Source organism: Colletes latitarsis, chromosome 11 (assembly GCF_051014445.1).
Source record: "Colletes latitarsis isolate SP2378_abdomen chromosome 11, iyColLati1, whole genome shotgun sequence".
Classification (NCBI taxonomy): domain Eukaryota; kingdom Metazoa; phylum Arthropoda; class Insecta; order Hymenoptera; family Colletidae; genus Colletes; species Colletes latitarsis.
Genome location: NC_135144.1, coordinates 18,952,133 through 18,977,184, shown reverse-complemented (window position 1 = coordinate 18,977,184; position 25,052 = coordinate 18,952,133). Strand labels below are relative to the sequence as shown.

The window sequence follows — 25,052 nt, the reverse complement described above, 5'->3', positions numbered from 1 at the left end:
TTTTATTTCGCGCGCTTCGTCGAGCAGAGCGGTTCAGCGCTCCACGGGCACCAACCCACCTCCTTATCCCCCTATACCACAGATCGGGTCGCAACGCTACATTGCCTATGCATTAAAATACCTATAGAAAACTATAAGCTGTTAAACCTAGGGATTGTTCTACATTTTGCTTTCTACAAGTTTATGTAATTTATATAGAACAAAATAAACATAATACTTAATAATGACATCAATACTGAGGGCCGGTATTTTAATCTCGAGGAAGCAATGCTTGCGAAAATATTCGTCAGTGGAACATACCATTAAATACGTTACATGCATCCCTAGTAACATTAAGGTTAGAATATTTTCTTAATAAATCATACCGTAGATATTTACAGAATTAATGATCATATTTAAGTATTACACATTCTAGAAAAGATTCTAATAATTTTTCAAATCTATCATTTTTACACACTTTCTCTTATCATTCTAATCGTATGTCACGTTAGAAAATATATTCGGTAAGGCGTATAACTGAACCAATGTCAAGAATTTTTTAGAAAATCAATTAATACAGTTTTAGAGGCAAAATAATTGTAAACGAAATATTACAAATAAATAATATTTTAAGGAACATTCATAGCAAACGGGACGTTCACCGATTGGGGTGAATTATACGTCATTCGATTCGTCTAATTCAGTACATTATTAATATGCATTTCATTATTTGCAGAAATTCGTTATTTTTGTTTAAATTTGTCGGAAAGTTGCAATAAAAAGCCTAGGTTAGAAGCCTGGCGGGAGGCACAAGTAGAAACAAATGACTGTCGTTACTGTGTTTATGGAGTAAATAATAAATGCCAGGTATACAAATACTAATTTGTTAAACATGTGTGTACATATTATGCAGGAGTAGGTCAGGTAGACAACATGTGCAGCAACAGTACAAAATATTGCCCCCCCCCCCTTTTTAACCTAACCCAGACCTAACTCAGCTAAGATTTCTTAAAATTAACATACAGGGTGTTCGGCCACTCTTGGAAAAAATTTTAATGGGGGATTCTAGAAGCCAAAATAAGACGAAAATCAAGAATATCAATTTCCTGATTGAGGCTTCGTTAAAAAGTTATTAAAAGATTAAAATCAAAAATTTCAAATCGTTCTGGAAAAATTATTTTCGGTTGCGGGGGTCAATTACAATCATTTTTGGTCATTACACATACCCCCGAAATCCTACTCAGTTTTGAGAAAAAAATTCCTTACCGAAAATATAATTTCTGGCCAGAAATGTCTGCCCGAATTTTCATGCGAATCTTTAAAACGTCATAACTTCTAAATGGATTGGACGATTTTAATGTTTAAAAAAGCAAACTACGCGTATTTTAGTGTAGAATACGTACAAATCGCAAAAATATTCGAAAACTTGGTCCTTGACCCCGCAAAATGAGAAAAACCCTATAAAAATGGTCCAATTTTCAAACAGCCATAACTTCTATAATTGTGAATATATTTCAATGAAATTTTTTTCTGAAGTAGAGCTCATGGGTACCTACAAAAAAGTATTAGACAACTTTTCTGTAGGGCGTCAAACAAAATTACTAAAAATGAAAAAGGAATTTTTAAGAAAAATCGACAGGGGGTAGGTGCCTAAATTTTTCAATGAAAAAAAAAATTTTTAATTAATTCTAAAAAAATTATTTTCGGTTGCGGGGGTCAATTACAATCATTTTTGGTGAATAGACATATCCCCAAAATCCTGCGCATTTTCGAGAAAAAAATTCAGTATGGGCGGAACTTTAAACGTTAATAACTTTTTAACAAAGCCACCATCAATAAATTAATATTCTTGATTTTCGTCTTATTTTGGCCTCTAGAATCTCCCATTAAAATTTTTCCCAGGGAACACCCTGTATATGCTAACATACACTTATGAGCAATGTCATATTATTATATAACTAGAATTAAATAAAAATATACTTAATCTTACTTTTTTATTGCAACTTTCCGACAAGTTTAAACAAAAATAACGAATTTCCGCAAATAATGAAATGCATAGTAATAATGTACCGAATTAGACGAATCGAATGACGTATAACTCACCCCGATCAGTAAAAGATCCGTTTGCTACGAATATATCTATTTTAAATACTGCCAAATATTGAATACGATGCAAAACCAAGTTAATCTATCTCTTTTGCCATTGATAAATAAAAAGACAATACTCCTTGTACAAATTTAATATTTTCATATTTTTTAGTATTTTTAACAATAAATAATGATATATACAAAACTTGCGATTATTGGTTTTGTTTTGCTCCTTACTCTAAATCTTTTATAAAAATAAACAAAGAGCTTTCAATATGTATTATCTATCTGTTCTAGAAATGTGCATCAACATTGCATATAAAACATTTTTCCACAGAAAGTGATAAGGAATTGGATAGAACATTAATATATACAGGAAAATTGTCAAATAACCTTCGTAATATTAAAATTTTTTCGTTCGTATCATCACTTGGAAGCCTGATGTTTCAACCTATGCTATATGCGAGAGCTGTTGAACAGGATCTTGTGTTAGGTTTTGTAGGAATATTTGGAATTCTTGGCTTCTTTATGATAGGTACTCCATTATTAATACATGCAATAGCAAAGAAATACGTAACAAAGTTGTATTATTATCCTAAAGAAGACAAGTATGTTGCTGAAAGCTATTCTTTATTTCTTCGTAAAAAACAGGTATGCATAAATATTCTTTTCTAATTTGTTTTTCTGGTTTTATTTCAATTTTCTTCATAGTAAATTATTATATGTATAAAATATTTCAGATTACCTTTATAGTAGATGACGTATATGTACCTAATGTAAGTGGAATGTTCTCAACTTGCTATGTAAAAGGATCTCCACTGTTCTTTAATCAAGAAGATTTTAAAGATATTACACATTATAATAATATTATGGGGCTTTATAAACCAATAGATTTTAAAATGGACACTGTTATGGAGCGAATTAAAACAATCGAAGAGAACGATAATCATTTAGAAATGAAAAATAAACTATAAAGATAATTCGAAGTTTGAAGCAGTTTCATTTATTACATAACTTCTTAATCTAAAATTTTTTATACATTGTCTAAAAGTCTATTACAAGGGTCTAGGTACAAAATATATACAATACATTATCATATAGACATTGAGTACTGCAAAATACAGTATCAAATTAACACGGATGAAATTTGTACTCCGAATTATTACGTTTGTAAGAAGTATTACAAATCTCGAATTAACATTTGTAACTTTACTTCTTCGTTATTTCAAATACACAATTCGGGAATAAAACGGGCTATGAAGAATTTTGAGGAGCTAACAAAAAGTATAAATACAATAAAGTAATCCAATTAGGAAGTCAAATTGTTTCCTATACAATCTCTTCCAGGCGTGATAATATTTTCAAAACTGATACAAAGTAATTGAGTAATCGTAAAAGATTGGCGGATACGTTGTTAGAGAGATCACAGATTATAGTCAACATACCTTTAAAATAATTTCAAAGGTATGAGGAAAAGTGTTACCAAGTGAACTGTATAATCACTGTACACTAAGCTGGGAGCAAGTCAAAGTCGTCCGAAACATGTACCATTGGAACATGAATGTCTTCTATCTGAGGTGTTGCTTTAAATTCGCATAGTCCAACTTCCTTTAGTTTCCATTCCCAATCCATTCTCTGCACAGCATGCAACGACTCAGCTTCATTATGATGTCTGAGCAACATTGCTTCCTAAAACAATACCTTTTATTATGATAATTTGCTCCTTTGAAGAAATTCGATTTTAACGATGATAACACCTATCAATATACAGTATTCCCATTATAAATGTGCGAAAGCACATTACGTTAAATGTGAAAATTTTATCCCCGTTACTAAAAGAATAAGCTTTGGAAGCATGCCGTGTTTGGTCTTATTTTAATCAGACAAATATCACGGATATATTAAAAAAAATTTGCGTGTAAAATAAAAAAGTTTTGCCTTTTCCTTAGTATTGTCACATATGGACCCTCAATCCCTCTTAGTCTTTCATTTTCTATCTCTTTTTACATTCGACTGTGCGGCAAAACGCAAAAAACTTTGTGCCCTTTCAATAAATGTACCTTTTTGAACAACGCACATTTAACGCGGGAACACTGTATTACGCAATTTTAAACAGATATGCGACTGATATTTATCAGTTGGTTTTTACGTAACATATCTTAATTTAACCTAAACAATCAGAGACATTGCATGGAATTCACGAATGTCAATGCAGCGATTCAGGTATGTAATACGTATTTCAGTCGCTATTACAATTACCTTGATCTTTTCCCATTTGTCATCGACATCTTGTAACCAACTCAGAAATAATCTGCCATTGTATCGACTCCTCGCATTTCTGTCTTTTTCTTCTTGTTCTGGAGTAATGACATTATAAACTTCTTCATCCTTTAATATGGTACATACAGAAAAAGGCAAGGCTTGATTAGCAAGAGCCCTAGCAGCTCTACCATGTACTCTAAGAATTTCCTGTTCTACCGATAAAACTAATTTCTCTTTTTCAACAACGTGCTGCATTCTAAGACGGTATCTCTCCTTTTCTTGTTCAACGTATAAGTCCTTCATAGCGCCTTGCAATCCAACCGGTGGATTAACATTCGGTTCTTTATTCGCATTTCCGGCTAAAACGTATGTACAACGATTCATTAAATAATCCTTGAAGCCCTGAGGTGGTTTTGGTTGAACTGGAAAAAGGCCCTTTCTTCTTCGTTCAATCTAAAACGACAAAAACAATATTACCATTCTGCATTATTCTATACGAAGTTTTTCAAAATATTTTAATACCACTATTCAACGTTAACTTTATTTTGCGATATCTACTTGGTGTTCGTTGTAGAATTTCTCGTCTCAAATATTAATCTAATAATGGAATTGTTCTATAACCATTAGTTTTTTAAAAAACATGAATTTTTGAGTTAGATGTTATCCACGTAATATCTCTTTACAAAGTTCATGCTTTTAAAAACCTGAGGATGTTGGAGCAATTCCGTGTGTCAGATTCATGCTCGAGATGAAAAACACAAAGATTGTCTAGCGATTATTAGAAACCAGCAAAACGGTTTTGTTGAACAGCGTAATAGTAAAAGTTAACCTGTTTTCTAATATTGAGGAATAATTGATAACAATTAGTGATGGGTTGATCGTGCGGATGTACTTCTGGACCCGTATTAGTTGCTTCAGATGCTTCATTAGAGGCAGCCGTAGCAGCTTGTGCTTCTTTATTAGGTTTCATTTTTCTTTTTCTGGGATGCAGCTCAACAGGTGGTGCTGGGGTACCTACGTTTGACGTAGTTGATGAGGTACTTGCAGAGGTGCTTTCTGAATTCTCTGTGCCGTTATCTTTCTGACTTTTGCCACTGGCTTCGGCATGTTTTTCCGATTTTTCTACAATAACATTCGTCTTTGAAGTGGTACTATTATTTGAAGCTTCCGTCGAACTGGTTTTATTAGATTCGGAACCAGTCGTTTCAGGCGTAGGCGAATGATGCCGTTGTTGTGGCGACGAGTTATTTGAACGATCCGTCGAAGCAGCTGCTGGTAGCGGAGACGAGTTCGAGTAGTTTCCATTACCAGCAGAGGCAGATGTTTCCTTCAACGTTGCTGAGCCATTACCGCCGTTACCAGATCTATGCGAGCTTCTGAGCACTCTTTGATGATGCGTCGATCTTTCTTCTCCATGTAAAGCACCGCTGAAATCTTTTTTGTCCTCGCTTTTAGCGCTATTACCACTTTCTGTAGGGCTCGTCGTACCACTGGCAGACTGACTTTGATCCTTATCCGTTGAATCATTGCTGTTCGAACTTGCAACTACATACGGTAGCTGATGACTCCTATTCGACGTGCTTTTCCCATTTCTATTACCTTGTTCTTGCTCCGATGTAGTACTTTGCGGAATAACTATTTTCAAAGGTGGTACTTTAGGAGCTGAATTAGAATCTGAACCCTTTGATCGATCGTCTTCGCCATCGGATTCGGGAGGTGCTGGTGTTGTTGTTTTGGTGCTAGTCGCTGAACCGGAGGGATTCGAAGGTTTCGGACTACTTGCCATCGAAGAAGTGCTTGGACTTTTCCTATCGGCGTTGTTTGAAGTTGTATTTTGATTATTTTTACCAGATGCTGTGCCAGATCCTTGTTTACCCGATTTCGCACACTGTAACGATAAATAAGGCTGTTAAAAATGATTTTAATCGTTCGATGTAGACTTTAATTATACAAATTCATTGTAATCTTAAACGAGACATATTTTTAACAGACTTAAAAAAAGGAGAAAGTTCATATATTATATTCTTGCTAATATGGCCCTCTCGCAGTCATGTGGTTCTATTTAGATCCACTTAATTGTTTTATGAAACGTATAACAATTATAACGAACGATAGTTACTTTTTCTCCCGTATTAGCAGCGTTTCTGCCGGTACTTTGCCTCCCAGTTGTTGCACCTTTGGAATTCTCTTTCGTAGGCTCCGAATCCTTCCGTTTTTTCCGACGATTCTCTTCATCCTGCTCGTCGGTATTATCGCTCTCGAAGGCACGTTTAGACGAAGGTGAGGCCGAAATTGTAGGAGCATCGTCGGTGGCGACCGATGTCGTTGTTATTTCGCCAGAAGCTGTCGAACTACTGGCGCTGGATGCATTGTTACCACCGGTTGGGCCACCTTGACCGCCAGAAGACTTGCTGCCATCTTTATCTTTTTCAAGATTAGGGTTTGGCGACGAACTCGAACCTCTTACTGGTGTCGGCTCTTTCGAACTTTTGAACTCATAGACGTCGCCACTGTCGGCGGCGGACGATGATGTGTTCCCAGAAGCACTCGAGCCCGAGGCGGCATTCGCGGTCACCGCTGAGACGTTTGACGACGCCTTAGACGAAGTTTCCATTTGACTTTGATTCTAAAAACATTTGTTTACATTAGAAACGGACGACTTTACGATGCACAATTTTTCTTTCACCTACCCCGCCGAAAAGAAAGATATACATACGATCGTGAACTCGAAAACGTCGTTCCGAAGAAATCTAGACCGGCAACAAATCGCATTTACTTTCACGTTTTCCCAGAAACGAATACAATATAGTAATTAACAAAATCCTACTCGTTGTACGCGTTTATCGAAAGGAATCTATCAACTATAATACGTCCGCCTGTCGATCGTAATTCCTTAATTGCTTCCGTCGTGTCGTCGCGAATCGATTAATATTCGATTAACGTGTTCGATATATGCTGCTGGCAAATCGCGACTCAGAATTCTCCGAACGGATTTTTTGCATCTAGACGAAACTTTGGTGTTCGCGATACCGAGTATACATGTAAACGCGCGTGTACCTGTGCGTTCATGCCACCCTGACGGGAGTTAGTAGCGCCCCCTCCTTTCTTTTCATCCCTCGCCCCTCGCACCTGGTTGAGCCGAAGCGTCACCCTCGGCGAGCTTCCAGACTGCCCGGTTCCCGATCTATCGACTGCGGGGAACAAAACACCGGTTAATTGCAAGAACAACGACGGAATGCCAGGGAACGAGTTTCCACGAAACCAGTACTTACTCCTCTGGGCACAGAGGGAAGACGGTCGAAGGAGTCGGGAAGAGAGATGGAGGGATGGGAAGCGGGGGGAGGGAGGAGGAGGAGGGCGAGAGGGGAGGGAGGGGGGGGCAGAATCGCAGAGAGAGAAAGATGGAAAGACGGTAAAGATTTCAAGGGGGGGACCGACGGTTGCGGTCATCGGGGGTATGGCCGTTAATCACGGGGTCCCCGGGAGAACGAGTTCCTCGAGAAGGCCGAGCGCGCGGGGATAGGGAGTTCCGATCCGCGATCGATTCATTAGTGGCCTTTTACCGGACGATCGCATTACAGGAAGGCGTGCCATTAAACTCTTTATTCGCATCGGTGCAGCGCGCCACTGGCGCGTACGGTAAGTGGAGCTTATCGACCGAAAGAATCGTGTCTCGATCCCTCGAGCATTCTTTGGTAGACGCAAGTTGGGCAAATTTTATTGGTAATTACAGGGAATAGGGTTCTCGGTATCGATTTAAATGATTTCGAAATAATGTTGTCGGAAACAACATTTTCAACACAATCATGTTTATCTTTAATTTTTCAGTAGTACGTACAGTGACTGTCACTCAAAATCGTACGCGGTTCAGTCGATATTTTTGCCAATAAAGCGTGAAAATTGTACTAAATTATTGAAACTCGTATGGAGGCACATAGTGTAATGTTTCTTTATTTGATACATAATAATAAAAAAAAAATCTTTAGTAGTACTCAGTAAATTAAATAAAATTTTAGGTTGCGTATGAAACTTAGCTGTTAGTAAAAATCGTAAAATATTTTCAGCACACCTTTTCCCTACACAATCATGCAACAATTATTCCCCTCTTGGTTCCACTTTTCAAATTGTTACCACCCTTTTTTCTTCGAACAAAGTGTTTATAATAATAAATAACAATAAAAATGTATACTTTCAGTTGGTAACTAAACGAACTACGTAATAACGTTGCAGTCAATCCTTAAAGTGTCAGTAATTGGGTCTTTTACCCTATACACTTTTAAGATCTCTTTCAGTTGGTCATTGATCGTAGCTCTTCCTCTTTCTGTTCTTTCCCTCTTTCAAGGAAGAGGGAATTGTGCCAATGAAACCTGGCGTTCACGAATAGTATATCCGAAAATACATCAACCCTACTAGTCAATGAATTTGCGGTTGTTCGCCGCTGTTACAACGCATTAACGATTCACAAAAATAATGGATTTTCCCATATACGGAAACGACGTTTTTAACAAACACGGAACATTTGAATTAGATAAATCTGTTAAAAATAAATTTCTTTATACAGGGTGTTCGGCCAGCCCTGGGAAAAATTTTAATGGGAGATTCTAGAGGCCAAACTATGACGAAAATCAAGAATACTAATTTGTTGGTTGAGGCTTCGTTAAGAAGTTATTAACGTTCAAAGTTCCACTATCGCGCGCAGCTGTTCGCCGATTGCCGTTCTACAAGCGCAACTTCAAACGTTAATAACTTTTTAACGAAGCTTCAATCGACAAATTGGTATTCTTGATTTTCGTCTTATTTTGACCCCTAGAATCTCCCATTAAAATTTCTCCCCGGGTTGGCCGAACACCCTGTATAATTTGACAAATAATCAATGTAATAGAAAAATGTATTTCCAAAATCAAAATACCATTTTGAATAATTTTCTTAATCGTTAAACAAGACTGATAAAATTGGCTAACTAAAAATAAAACTGGCGAAATATTTTCTATGCTAGTGCCTAATGCGGACACACATAGCATAATGCTATCTCTAGAAAGAGAGTACATATTTGCGGAACGTTCTTACCGCGAAATGATGATACGCAAATATTACGGTGCATTCATATACACGCGTACGTGCTTCTGCGAAATGCAACGTATATTATTTCGTAGCATACGTTTGCCCTCCTACTTCCTGCACGAGAGATCTGTCTGCTTCTGACCTTCGGTAACCAATATGTTGAAAACTATTGAACACAGCGATTTATCTGCCTCCCCCTTCCCTGGTTATTAATCGGTACAAAGATAACCATATTTCACGACGCGTCTCGCGAGAGTTACACGAACAACCATCCGCGAACGAATATTTTAAGGATAAAAAGGAACTCGACTATCGACCATAATCGGTGTATCGAGATAAACGTTCGACTCGTCGAACATTAAAAATCGACAAGATACTCGAACGTGTATTCTCAAAAAAATACACACGAGTTGCTGCACTTTTATTTCGTTGAAAAAATACTAATCGAAGTATTCTTCTTTCTTTTTTTTTGGGCCATTTCCTGACCTTTCCGAACATTAGCTCGGAACACGAGTCTTCGATTAGTCGGAAAAGATATCGCTCGTATTATTTATGACCGATAACGTACGTTTTATCGGATCACTGTTTGCGAGAAAAGTTCATTAACTTGCTATGGCTCGCGATATAGATAATCGTACAACCGATGACAAACCGTCACACGACACTACCGTCTTTCAACAAGCACGAATGTCGCGCGAATATCATTGTTTTAAAATTAAACCCGATGCCAGAGCTTTGCCTTACGATAAACGTAAGATATCGCGCGTCGATCCGTTTATAAAGACGAGCGTACGAGCAAAATCTAGACGCAGCTCGTTAATGATGTCACCGTATTATGAAATAAAAAAATTATGCACGCGCGAGTGAAGTTGACTTCGCGACGCGGCGTGTTGCCGTGATGGCCGATCCGCTAACCGAAGTACCGATTTAAATCTAGCTATCGATCGCTACAATGACGAAATACGTTACGAGAATCAAGGTCAGACCAGATACCACTTTGTAAAGTGTCACCGTTTCCTCCTACGGGCCGCCGGTTTATATTGCGAAAGATTAGCATATCGTTCTCGGGCTGAAACTTTAAAAGATTTCACTACATTGAAAGCAAGCACGGGACACGGTATATCGTGTTTCCAACGTGTTCTGCGAAATACGCGATACATAGTGCGTAACCGGTTTTTACTTTGCTACATGCACGTTCCGATTGTCATCGTTAAACACTTCTGAGTCTTCGTTTTAATTTAATCGACTGTCGATGAATCACGCTAGGGGTAATATTATCACGATTTTTTTACATCGACGTTTTGTTTTTTTTTGTCGTCTATCGATAAAGACGATATAATATTAATGACACGGGTACATCACTGTTTCGGTATGTTGATCGACGCATCTCAACATTCTGCGCGCATTTTTAAACGAAAACAACGAAATGATCGAGCAAGTTTGTTAGAAAATGGTGCGCCGTTGCAGCGACTGCAACATAGAACCCTTTCGGCGGTGCGATCACCCTAGTGGTGTCGATGGACGCAGCCCGCGAGCGCAAACGTGTCCAATGTACTTGCCAGTCAGCGTGTTCTTTCTCTCTCGCTCCGCCGGTGCTTACTCCCTCTTTTTCTCCCCCTACCGCCAGGCTCCTTTCTCTCTCGCCACCGAGAACCGTCTACCTTTGTCCTTCTCCTTCGACAGCGAAGACCAGAAGACGTGTTCCAAGGTTCGGCACTCCCGTTTCGACGACGCGCTTCTTCGAGCTAGGCTGATCGAAGCGAACGAGTCGACGCGAGAACGACACCAACGCGCACGTTAAAAGTTAAGAAAGTCGAAACACGCGCCGAGCCACGTGGTCGACAGTATATACTTGCTAGTAACGGTACTTTTGGGTCATCCAATAGCAGCGACGGGGGTCCCGAGCGAAGAGTAACGTGGCCTCGAACGCATACCTGTTCACGCGACGCGAGTACCGACGATACGGAGCGTACCGATAAAGGGTCCCGATGTATCACAGCGAAAGAACAGGAAGGACAATGACGAGCAAGCAACGCGACGACAGTCAAGAGGTTCAGTAGCCGCGGCAGCAGCGTGTGTACACCACTGCCGCTCGTAACGCACCCACACACGCGCGAGAGCGAAGCACTGAGAGCTAAGAGAGAAAGGAACCGGCTTGCGACTGTGTCGCCGCGTCTCCGTCTCGATCAACTTCTACCAGGCGCGGCACACTGCACCGCGCGCACGATACCGACGCGTCACTACTCGGGAATGTCACGTCTAATTAAGTGCTGTTTCTGCATCGGTCGCTATTATTACCGATCGGTGGTGATTGCACGTTCACGCGTATTCGCCCTGCATACGAATGGACCACGTGCGCGCGCCTCTACACCGACTACAAGTGTATATTCATAATACATCTACGTAGCATAAATAAACACTTTCTTTACTGACTCTCTGCTGCGTATCATGTGCCTGATATTAGAAACTTTGTGTAAACAATATCGTCAAAATTCGCTAAAGAAATTTTATAACAATTCCATACGATATTTTCTTTTTGCGAATGTATGGTAGTTCCACGGGTTCGCTCATTTATCATTTACCTCGAGTATTGATTTATTTCTCAATGTACAAATAACGGCAAAATAATTTCTATTTTTAAAGACAAAACAAAAATTTGCGAAATTATATTTCACGATGAATCGAGAACAAAAATTGTCATGCTGATTTCTCGTAGTATTGTGATAAATAAATTAATACTATTGAAAAAATAAATAAATTGAGGGCGTTGAAACGGTAGCTTGCTTTCCATCTTTTTCGTTACTGTTTTTTAAACTTCTCTGGTGTACATATATCAGTATTCAATATATGTATAAACAAAATTATATTTATAATATTCATATATATTTATTCCTTCGTATTAAAACATATATATTTATTATGCATTTCAGATTTGCTGTAAAAATAAATTCAAAAATAAAAAAAATCTCGAAGGATTTTCTTGCCATTTTTCCTGCCCTTCGTTTCTTTGGCGTTACCTATTTAATGAGATTCTATCAACATAAAATAAATTTTAATTGTGTATTATGGAATATCAATATCTTGTATTATGTGTATTGTAAATATGAAACAAATAAATTACTTCTTTTAGAACGTTAATATGTTCGATCATGTTCCAATGCGATTGTTACGCTCATCAAATGTAACCATTGTTTCAGGAACTGCTATACCGGTAAATGCAACTGCAACGCGTCGGTAAAAAGATGCAACACATGTACGTCGACAATTATCACACAATTAATTTTACTTCGTTTCAAAATTAGAAAAATGGAAACAAATTTATTGCAATTAGTTTGACCAAACAAATTCATGTCGTATAAGGCTACTAGTAATTTAAATTGAGAAAAATTAAAATTTTATTATAGACTTTATTTTGTTTACGTTTACGCAAAGATTTTCATTAGTAAAAATTAAATTTTATATACATCGTACACGTAAAATTAAAATCTTCACACTACAATTAAACCTAACCTCATTTGTAAATCTACCTTATACATTTTAGATATTTATTTTGCTATAATTTATTAAAAATAAAAAAATTATCAGAGAACAAATAAAATTATATTTGAGTTAATAGGAAACGTAGATCCTGTTAAAATATTACATTTAATAAACAGTACTCACGTTCGATAGAATATTTTAAATAATATACTAATAATAACATAAAGAAAAAATTTTCTTTTGCACCTCCTAGTTTTAAAAACACTGATGTAGTGTTTTTTTGCTTAGGATAAGAAAATTTCATGCGTGACAGCCTGCACATGAACTCACCTTTATTTTGCGGTGGTGTCCTCCGCATCTCACAGGGGGCTCCACTATCCTCAGCGACGTGTGGTGCAGCGGTTGACGCACTTCCGGTTGTACGTTGCTGTTGAAACTGAGAATGGTGATGTTGGTAAAGCTGCTGCTGCTGCTGCTGTTGTTGTTGCTCCTGTTCCTGTTGCTCGTTGGACGGCGCTGCTGCGCTTGTTTCAGCCGGAGAGCATGGGTTATTGGGAGCAACGGTTGTACTGTCATCAGGTGAACTCGCACCTGTAATATCTGTACTCAGAAATAAAACAGAAAATAAAAACTTATAGGTGAGCTCTCGCGTTTCGAATGTCTCGCGTTGAAGTACAAAACAGTGGAACAGTGGCGCAAGGTAAAAATTTCAATACAATGTACACAATATTTTCTAATATTATGATTTTACTCGTTTAATATTTTAAGTAAACTAACATTTCTGTCGTATCATTTCAATATTTTCATTCAATTAAATGTCTGTACAAGTTTACAAATACAATATGAACACTACAACATATAAAAGCTTTGCACAGCGTTGTAATCACGGATAAAGTGTTGCACTTTGTACGCACTTCAGCCTGAGATATTTTGAGATATTTGACTAGCATTTTCACAGTTTTAGTATATGTTTAAAAAATTTAAGTTATTCCTTATTTTTCGTTGTTGTTGATACAGTCATGTAAGAACACATACACGTTGCAAAGTGATAATCAGTTGGCAAGAGTTGGCTTCTTCGGCAAGTAGAAGGATTTCACAATATCCAAGAAGAGTTTTGATGCTTCAAAATGTGATGAATTGATTATCATCGCTCTTGGTTATCTTCTAAAACCCGATATATCGTATGCACTGAATTTTTCGTTTCAACTTACTCTCACAATTGCTTTTGACCGTATTGATATTCGATCACTTTTTATTTTTTTTTTTTTGTAATAAACAGGTTTCTTCTTGGTTTTCTTTTTTCCTTGTAGGACCAATTGTCACGTCGAGCTTGACGATTCAAAGACGGTCAGGGCGACATCTGTCGGTCCGCCGGGGGAAAGTCCGTACGCGTACGTGCTCGACGTGCACGCGAACACGGCCCCTCGCGAACTAGAGGCCATGTTGCGTCGCTATGTCGACGATTGGCTCCGCCTTTCCCCGTGTCGCCCCACCAACGGAGAGCCACGAACGCTCTTTCTCGCCAATCCGAACCAAGCTGATCCCGCCAACGGCATCGTCGATCGTGCGCTTTACAAGCGTCCGTGATACCACGAATGTGTGCGCAGGTTCACACTGCACGAAAGCATGCGATTGACTATGCTCGTGTGTATAAGAAAATGCATATACATTCTATCTATATCCTGTATGCGGGCATGTGTCGGTGGCAGCATTTCCTCACGTGCCGCTTCTGCGCTGAGCACACCAGTCGCATTATTGCTTACTTTCCGAGCGTGTCTGAGCGCCCTGCGCCCAACTAAAGCTGTAGAAGGGTACAGACATTCATTCATGTAGCACGGAGAAACGTATAAACTTTGTCATTTTCTGTACAACGGAAAGTACCATTTTTGAAAATGACCATTTATCGGTAAAAAAAAAACAAACAGACACATGACATTTGTATTTTGTTTCTTTTTCTTGGCGAATTATAAACACCTGTACACTAGTGCCTTCAGGACCCGTTAGCTGCCCTATCGATGCAGCTAAATCTACGTTTCTACAGAATCGAAATAGTCTTCTGTTTCTTTTTGACAATAAAATGAAAATTTGTGACATTTGAAACCGAGTGAAATAACTCATGTTTAGAAGTGTTACTTTTGTTGACTCTTTAAGAAGTGTAATATTCGTATTTTAAATCATAAGAAAATAAACTTTCATTACCGTATTAGCATTATGCAAAGACGCGCGCCAAGAAATAACGATACGGCCTATTTTCTGTTCACTTAAAGTTTGATCAACGAACCGTAACAATCGATACGGTTCAACTGTTTGACAACACGATACATAACTTATTTATTAGAATAAGGCACAAGTAACGACTATGAAACATGTCGATCGTCGATTGGTTCTGTAAATTGGCCAGACTGTAGCCAGTGTAATAAATCAAGATGGCCGTGCACGGTCTTCTAAAAATAGGAGAACTACGCGAAAAAATATAAGTGCTTAGGACGAGAATAGTAATCTTTACCATGATCCTGTTCGAAAAATAACGAAAAGGTAGGGGAGGTATACCAGGGGAAAAAGGTGTAGGAGAGGACGGGAAACGAGGAACAAAGAAAGCGCAAAAGACCTGGAAAAGTGAAAACGCAATTCAGTAGAATGTCGAGCTAAACTGCTTTGGGGAGAAGTCTGGTGTGTTCCGTCGACGTGTGGCTTACTGGCGAATCCGAAAGGGTCGAGACATACTCCCTGGGCATTTACACACATGAAAAGCAACGTTTACTTTAAAGGAGATAGAGTAAAGCGATTGTTGCGAACGCTACTTTTTTTCCACCAAAAAAAAAACCATCATGCAAAGGAAAGTCTCGAATTTCTTAACAATGGCATTTTCACAATATCGACTCCCACCCCCTCCATCCTTTCCCTTTCTCGTTCTTATCACTCTGTGAGCATCAAAGCATTGTTCATTATTGCGCAATCATTTAATTTATCAATACGTTTTGTCAAGGATACATTTTGAAAAAATTGTACAACGAGTTATAAAATTATTAACGCAGGCGACAATACGATAGAATTATGTGAAATAAAATAATTGCAGTATATTTCTTTTTATTAAGAATCAGATTGTATCTTTTATTTTCTATCCCGTGGTTTGTCAAATTATGCAATACCCATTATTTACATTTGCGTAGATGTATCATTCGCAGTTTTAAAGCAATATGAATAGATTACATCTCGTGACCATTTTATAATTCATCCTTGGTAACTACAAACGGTCGTTACGGTAATGAATATACTTTAATAAAGAAAAAAAAGTAACTGAAAACCATCAGAACCATACGAGTCATAACACTGAGAACGTTACACATTTTTAGAGAAGAGACATTTCAAGGTTTGGAAATTATAAACTTTATATTTGAAAAATATAAAGAAAAAAAAAGAAGAAACGAAGAAAAATGAAATACTTGAACGATTAATATTCAAGCGAAAACATGTTCAAGGTTTGCGTTTCAAATTTTTAGCCAATACATTCCCGTCGATAAATTTGAACGCGTTGACAATTTCGATTACGTAAGACATCGGTACAGTGTGTGTACAGTTCCAACAGATTCTGAATATTCAGTACTTGAGAGATGTACTTTACAGACATTTTCTTATTATATTACTATTTCGTTAACCTCACATTACAACTATACGTAGAATAAGCTAAAGAGAGTTAACAATGATCGGTCAATTTTGAATATTTCGATATTACTTTATTTATATAGTATAAATATAGTATAATAGTATAGTAGTATACTAGTAGTAGTAATATACAGGATGTTCGGCCACTCCTGGGAAAAATTTTAATGGGGGATTCTAGAGGCCAAAATAAGACGAAAATCAGGAATACCAATTTGTTGATGGAGGCTTCGTTAAAAAGTTATTAACAATTAAATTCAAAAACTTCAAATCGTTCAGGAAAAATTATTTTCAGTTACAGGGGTCAATTACAATCATTTTTGGTGAATACACATACCACCGAAATCCTATCCACTTTCGAGAAAAAAAATCGGGTAGGTGCTGAAATTTTTCGGCGAAAAAAAAATTTTTCAAATCATTCTAAAAAAATTATATTCGGTTGCGGGGGTCAATTACAATCATTTTTGGTCATTACACATACCCCCGAAATCTTACGCACTTTCGAGAAAAAAATTCCTTACCGAAAATCTAATTAGGTGCCTTTTTTCGACGAAAACAAAAAATTTCAAATCGTTCTGGAAAAATTATTTTCGGTTGCGGGGGTCAATTACAATCATTTTTGGTCATTAGACATAGCCACGAAATCCTACCCACTTTCTAGAAAAAAATTCGAGAAGGTGTGAAATTTTTCGACGGGGAAAAAAATTTTCAAATCGTTTTGGAAAAATTATTTTTAGTTGCAGGGGTCAATTGCAAGTATTTTTGGTCAACAGACATACCCCCGAAATCTTGCGCATTTTCGAGAAAAAAATTCAGTACGGTCGGAACTTCAAACGTTAATAACTTTTTAACAAAGCCTCCATCAACAAATTGGTATCCTTGATTTTCGTCTTATTTTGGCTTCTAGAATCTCCCATTAAAATTTTTCCCAGGGGTGGCAGAACACCTTGTATAATAGTATAGTATAATAGCATGGTGGCATGCTTACGTAAATTAAATGCTAAATTCAAAATAAAATCTCGATTATACGTTGCGACTGGTACAAACTAAAATAGCCGACAGTCACGGCAAATAATGGTTAAAACAAGTAATTGCAAAACAACGTGTTGTCTAATTTCAAATTAGTACCTATCGCGTAACAACGTGATGTTTTAATTATCGAGAAACACGATCAAAATATGCTGCTTTGAAATCGATCGCTTTCGAAGTGAAAAAATACATTTTGCGGGTGAAAGTGAGAAACGAAACGTTGACATTAAAGATCAAAGTCTCGAACGAACCGACGATTTTAGGGAAAGGGATATTTTTCTGAAGAAAATATAGCAGAATGGAACAGGGTAGCTTTTTGTTTTTTTTCTTTTTTTTTATATGTAATCAGCAGTGAGAATAGTTCGGAATTGACGTCCCGATAAACAACAAGCTTCGTCGTTTCTCGACTGGTCTATCGGCTTTAAGCACACGGGCGCCGCCCGATATCGCCTCCTCCTCTCAGCAATTCGATAAAAACTTCATTCGCTTTAAATTACGTTATGCTAGAAATTTAAGTTCGAAACTTTAATCGATTCATTACAGAAAATTTATATACCACGGAAAAGAATGGAAATTAAAAAAAATCATTATCATAAATTCGTCGACGGAGCTATGAATACGTATATACAATTAAAAATGGTACGAAACATGTAAAATCGAAAGATTCGATAAATAAATTCACGTTCGTTTACGTTCTAAATTACTTGTAACATCTTACGCCTCTGTACGTGCTTTATGTATCGAGTAATTATAATTTTAATAACGGAACAATGTTTTCGAATAGTATCGTGCACGCAAAAATGTAATTTACTTAGCGAAACGATTGAATATTCATGTACGCGAACAGAATCATAAAATGATAGCTCCATTTCGACAAATATGAACGACTACTGACAGCGTGTGCATCTAATGTTATATGTTCCGAGCATCCAACGCCCATAGGCATTAAAGACCACTTCCTCAAGAATGTCTGGCAAGGCAGTACCGAACCTTCCGCTTTAAAACCGAGTTCGAAATTCTCCGTAGAAACATTGAATTTGTGGGTATCGTTTTCAACAAATATTCCTAAATTGCCTGTTTTGTCTCTGGTATAATACGCCAAGTACGAGGAACCATCTTAGCAAGTTCACTGCCAGATGAAAACTGTATAATATTTTGCAAGATTAAAATTTTGATTTTACACCATTGTAAGCTACATAACCTAAAATTTGTTTTTTCAGTACTCATTTTCGAAAACTTGTTAAAATTTACAACTTCCATCCTTTATTTCCTTCGACGTCTTGAGAATTAATTTTTCTAATGGGTAAATCCTGCCACTACATAACCTAAAATTTGTTTCAGTACTAATTTTTGGAACCTTGTGAAAATTCACAAATTCCATCCAAATTTATTTCTCTCGACGTCTTAACTTGAGAATTAATTTTCCTAGAATCATAATGGGTAAATCCTGCCACTACATAACCTAAAATTTCTTTCAGTACTTATTTTCGTAACCTTGTTAAAATTCACAAATTCCATCCAAATTTGTTTCCTTCGACGTCTTAACTTGAGAATTAATTTTCCTAGGATCACAATGGGTAAATCCTGTCACTACATAACCTAAAATTTGTTTCAATACTTATTTTCGAAACCTTGTTAAAATTCACAACTTCCATCCTTTATTTCTCTCGACGTCTTAACTTGAGAATTAATTTTTCTAGAATCATAATGAATAAATCCTGCCACTACATAACCTAAAATTTGTTTCAGTACTTATTTTCGTAACCTTGTTAAAATTTACAACTTCCATCCTTTATTTCCTTCGACGTCTTAACTTGAGAATTAATTTTTCTAGTGGGTAAATCCTGCCACTACATAACCTAAAATTTCTTTCAGTACTTATTTTCGTAACCTTGTTAAAATTCACAAATTCCATCCAAATTTATTTCCTTCGACGTCTTAACTTGAGAATTAATTTTTCTACTATCATAATGGGTAAATCCTGTTTCCTATATATGGGTAACGTAGCAGTCAAGGTGTTAAATTAACCTGTACGGTCTAAGAAAAGGAGGAATGACTGCTGGGCGGGAGGAACGACAGGGAATATGGATTCAAGATCGCCAGAATGTAATGCGGCAGCTTCGAGCTTTCATAACTACTGGAAATGTACACAAAACATATCTATCGCATTACACTCCAGAGATAAGAGTGAAGCCTTATCGTTAGCTAGAATCGTTCCAGTCAATTCATTTAAGAATCATTAAAAGTATCTATTAATGACAATGATGATAATAATCTCTAGTAATTACTTTTCAGTTAAATTCTTTATATTTATGCTTAAATTATAGATTAATATATTCTTCAGTCGCTGTATCTATTAATTTGGTAAAAAGTATTATTTAAAAAATATAAAGAATGGCCAAAACTAAACAAGATACCTATATGCAATAAAGATATACTATTTTTATTATACTGCCATAATTCAGGTAAAAAATAGTACCAGGCTTCTTGCTATCAAACTGATTTCTAAAATATATGTCGATAATCGGAATATTTACATTAGTAGATGTATTTCACATGTTGAGTCTGAAATTGAATATTACATGAAACACCATGGTCATATTTCAAGTATCACCAACGAAAATCGTACGCTTTAAGATTGAACTGAAAAAGTATATGGAGCAGTGCGGCCCTGTCTCGAGTATTGATCTGTACGAGAGTTGTCTGCCGCCCCTCCCGAACCCCCAACGGTGGATGTTTCATCCCTCCGCAGCCCCTGAACAACAAGGATGTCGTGCACCTGTGACTAGGGTGCTGGTGAATACCCTATTAGCCATCTTGCGGCGACATTGTCTGTGCATGTAGGTACTGCGGTTTCCGTTCGTCTCGCGGGACTTCGTATTTTCGACGTACCGATCATTGAATTTAAATTGAACCTTCGGTACAGGCTCCATTGTGCACGCGAAATAATATTAATCTTAGTGGAAATATTCGTGTCCACTTATGCAACAAAATAATACCCGACTAAAAGGGAAAGCGAGGACAAATCTCAACGTGGACGGTCATTTTGCCTCGAATGATATCCGAGAGAAATATCAATCATAAAAATCGAACTTTTAAATATCTCTCGAAGGAAGTTTCCAACTACCGGAGGAAAAAATTTGTTTGTTTTACAATTCTACATTCGTATCTTAAATTTGTGCAGTTAACCCGAGGAACACCCTGTATAATATCGCAAAATTTATACAGATAGGAGAGGTATCGCGAACGTCAACTATAAAATAATACTTTGCTTATAATGATTTTTACAGTAAAAGCATTTATGACTTTGTAACTTATTGGAAATTACGGTTAAAAATCTTGTTCGTTTTATATGAATTTCAGATGCACAAATAACAAAAGCGAGTAACTGCTAGCGTGGAAATATAGACAAAAGTAAAACGTGATTTTTGTACAAAATGTTAAATTGTACTGTCAATTGTTTCTTCAATTATATCTACAAACATTGTAGATAAATATATTTTTCTTATAACATTATTAATAACGACTATTCCATGTAGTATTCAATCTTACATAATATGTACAAGGTGTTCAACCACCCATGGGAAAAATTTTAATGGGGTACTCTAGAGGCCAAAATAAGACGAAAATCAAGAATACCAATTTGTTGATCAAGGTTTCGTTAAAAAGTTATTAACGTTCAAAGTTCCACTATCGCGCGCAGTTGTTCGCCAATTGTCGTTCTACAGGCGAAACTTTAAACGTTAATAACTTTGTAACAAAGCCTCCATCGACAAATTGCTATTCTTGATTTTCGTCTTATTTTGGACTCTAGAATCCCCTGTTAAAATTTTTCCCAGGGGTGGCCCAACACCCTGTATAAATATATTAGATATATGTGTCTATAAACTAAAAGTGTTACTTTCGTATATTACTGTACTCTTTACTTTTTAAATATCAAATCGATATCAATGCCAAAAACTTTTTTTTTTATATATAAAAAATACAATTTGTATATCTCTAGACCGCGTTTTGATTAATAAGATAATTGTTTTTTAAATATGTATGTATGTTGTACGTTGGTGTGTATGTTTCTTAACAGTTCGTAGGCCGAATAATTTCCGTTCACACTGTTCGATATTTTCGTTATCAAATGTTTCTTCCATGATCGAGCAATTTTGCAAAAAAAAAATTACTATACGTTTAATTTGTTTCTTCGACCTTGAAGAGTAATGGGACGAAACGGGCCGGAGAAAGGGTAACCGAGGAACGGAGGTGGATTGTATATGAATGAACCCGGGACCCGCTGACTTCCTGCGTTTAGGAAGGTCGTGCACCGTCGCTTTCATTTATCGATGAGTATCTCTGCTATATACAAGAACCAGAGGTGACCGACCCCATGGAATGCTGTCTTTCGGTTGAAAGAAAATTTGTAATTACATTCACGTTAAAAACGGACACGCATTTAGAAAGCGAAAGTGAAGTGAAAACATAAACAACCGCCAATCTTATAACGATACTATTCATGAAACGTACCACAAAAATTTATCAAATGAAAGATTATAGAATAATTATGCCTTACATAAAGAAAAAAGATTTTCGTTTATTTACTTCTGTGTCGTTTCGAAGATTAAAAATTGCACTTTAATCGCGTGCGATTACATTCCAAAAGAACGTTATGCAAATACTAATAAAATTATGTTAAATAAATTTCATACTCGTGTACGAAAACTTTTGCGAGTCACTGTATTTCGAGCGACCATGTCACCAAAAAATTCAATACAACTACAGTAGTGCTCGCATAAATGACCACGCTCGGGATCGGCCGCGGTCACTTATGTGGGCATTACTGTATACAGTTTTGTTCTCCTATTAAGGTAAATATAGATAAAAGAAAAAATGCTCGACATACTCAATGTTCGAAGCCACTTGGCTTCTAAGAATTGATGGGGATAACCGTGGTCACTTAAGTGGGCAAAAATTCGGTCATTTATGTGGGCACTACTGTATACAATGTATCAATAACGACTGGTGTCTAGTTGTGCTCGACACACTCGATGTTTGAAGCTGCTTGTGGCTTCTAAGAATTGATGGAGATAACAATGGTCACTTAAGTGGGCAAAAATTCGGTCACTTATGTGGGCACTACTGTATACAATGTATCAATAACGACTGGTGTCTAGTTGTGCTCGACACGCTCGATGTTTGAAGCCGTTTGTGGCTTCTAAGAATTGGTGGAGATAACCGTGGTCACTTAAGTGGGCACTACTGTATTGCATGTATAAAATGTAACGAATGAAATTTAAAAATAGCGAAATAACTTACCGTTCGCTTCTTTAGTGTTCAGTTCGTATCCATTCACGAGCATCTGCCGCACGCGAAAATCTTCTTTGCGATTGATAGGCGCCTGGACCGCCGATTCGCCATTTTTGCTTGTCCAGCGACCCTTCGATCCTCGTTGTAACGTCGAAGACTTTGACGCGGTGCTTGTGTTTTCTGTTCGATTGCCACCTGAAGACGGACAAATTGCGTAAATTTCGTAACTTATTCGCGAGCGAAGTTCTCGATTTACTGCCACAAATAAATACGTATCGTTAGAATGTGAAAATGTACGAGGGAAGTCTGCTAAGTTACAATCTGATTAGAACGACATCTTCGTAATGTAACTGTTTTACTTGGACAGTACGCAGAAGTACATAGAACTTCGATATACAGGGTTTTCCACTCGAAACAATCTACCTAATTATATTTTTTCATTGTAACGATACAAGAAAAATATTGCATAAAAAAAATTTGTTATCCAATACTTCCTGGGAGGGGGGTTAAGGTTACCGATATTATTTTTACATTTAATCATTATGATAGTGCAGAAAATGTCCTTGAAATTAAATTAAATAAAAAAAAAGCACTGAAAAGAAAATGTTTCTTGTAACATATTCACCCTCTGAGATTATATAAATTGTATATGAAATAATTTTTCGTATCATCGTAACTAAATGTGATAAATAATTACATGGCCTATTTTGAGTAGCATGTACATGCAAACATTTTTAGATTGAAATTTTTCCATTGGTCGAATGGGCACCCTTTAATAAAATGTGCGTATATATTTTGAATTGTTAAGTAGTTACGGAGACGAAACACGTAGGTATGTATGCCCACGTGTGAATATGAAATGCAAAGCAATGCGATGGATAAGTAACACTACGGGAACACGCCGTGGTATATACGCCTCCTGATGCAAATTGCAGTTGCAACGAGTTACCAGCAATCGGTCCCGCTGTCAGGATAATTCTCCCGTGGCGGGAACTCGAACACGCGTCAATTACTTATATTAACATTGCCCCTTCCTTTTGTTGTCAAATCGGCATGCGCCATTCAACGCGGCATCGCGGGAACGTCGACGATCGGACAGTCGCAAAGTTGGTAGGCCTGAGGGTGAAATACAGGCGGGCAAACACTCTTTCGCACGAAGTAACTAGCTCTGGATTTCGCGTTGCAGCTTGTTTCGATAAAACAAATACATACAGCGGAAAGCTAATGCGGCTAATCGAGGCAGAAGGATCGCGTAAATTTGCGAGTGTCGCTTGTTCGTGTATCAACAAATAAATAAAATGCACGACACTTGATCAATTTAGGGATCATGTTGTTCGGTATATTTCTCGGACTAACCTAGTGTACGATAGATAGGCACGCAATGTCACGTCGTAGTGAATTTTATTGTCAGCTATGTAAATCTGTGCAAATATGGAATAAATAACCGATTCGAATATGTTGGAACCACCACATTAATAGCAAAATGCACGCTTAGGAAACTATGAATGGAGTATCGTTCGATGATCGATTACGTGTTTTTGCACCGAGGTACCGTAATTGTGCGTGTGTTCGGTCGCGACCGAGTTCTTGTCTGTCTCACCTGATACTATTTCCTGAGAGGTCATTTGGAGAAGGAGCGCGAGCTGTTGTCGCTCGGACATCCGCGCTGGGTAACCGCGGAAACGACTGTTACCGCCTGCGGGCATTCCGTCCTCATAACTCATGTAACTTGGGCCTAAAAACGCACGTGGAGTATCACAGTGTTCACTTAATGGAAAGAGTATCACTCGCGCACGGACGCACGTTTTATTCCTGGATCCGCCGTGATTTGCCACGAGCGAAGATAACCTAAAATCGCACGGTCGGTTCACGCCATTTTGACCTACCGAGCGCGCACAGATACGTGAAACGACAGTCACGCGATACGCACGGAACTACACGCGCCAAAACCGATTGCATCTGACGAACACTGAGAATTCCCGTTCGCGATTTATGCGCTCTCGTTTCCCGGGTTGATGATTTGATTTCGCGACGCGGCATGTGTGTGCGTGCTCTTTCGAAAACGAGATTCGCGACACACGACTCCGGACACAGTGCGCAATATGACGCAACGTTTGTGTTGTGTTTACAGTTGGTATCTCTGTCGGTAGCGTGCTTCGCGCGAATATTCAAAACATCGTAATTAATAAGACATTATC

At 37.4% G+C, this 25,052-nt stretch overlaps 2 protein-coding genes across 5 annotated transcripts; one reads left to right on the top strand and one right to left on the bottom strand.

Annotated features, from left to right (window-relative positions):
* Positions 1–116: 116 nt before the first annotated feature.
* Positions 117–3,053, top strand: LOC143348106 (transmembrane protein 70 homolog, mitochondrial). Its single transcript, XM_076777968.1, has 3 exons — positions 117–337; positions 2,365–2,718; positions 2,808–3,053. The coding sequence occupies exons 1-3, from the start codon at positions 224–226 to the stop codon at positions 3,039–3,041; spliced, it is 702 nt and encodes a 233-aa protein (XP_076634083.1). The 5' UTR covers positions 117–223; the 3' UTR covers positions 3,042–3,053.
* LOC143348102 (uncharacterized) lies at positions 3,052–24,965 on the bottom strand. Of its 4 annotated transcripts, none has more exons than XM_076777959.1 (8): positions 24,455–24,965; positions 22,864–23,049; positions 13,201–13,470; positions 7,387–7,520; positions 6,449–6,955; positions 5,348–6,217; positions 4,327–4,782; positions 3,052–3,756 (listed from the first exon to the last, which is right to left on the bottom strand). In XM_076777959.1, exons 1-8 carry the CDS (start codon positions 24,576–24,578, stop codon positions 3,577–3,579), a joined length of 2,727 nt encoding a protein of 908 aa, XP_076634074.1. In that variant the 5' UTR covers positions 24,579–24,965; the 3' UTR covers positions 3,052–3,576. The 4 variants fall into 4 exon arrangements, with proteins under 4 accessions (XP_076634074.1, XP_076634073.1, XP_076634075.1 ...); XM_076777958.1 differs by having other exon boundaries at positions 5,159–6,217; positions 24,455–24,962; XM_076777960.1 differs by lacking the exons at positions 22,864–23,049; positions 24,455–24,965 and adding an exon at positions 13,906–14,315 and having other exon boundaries at positions 5,159–6,217.
* Positions 24,966–25,052: the final 87 nt, after the last annotated feature.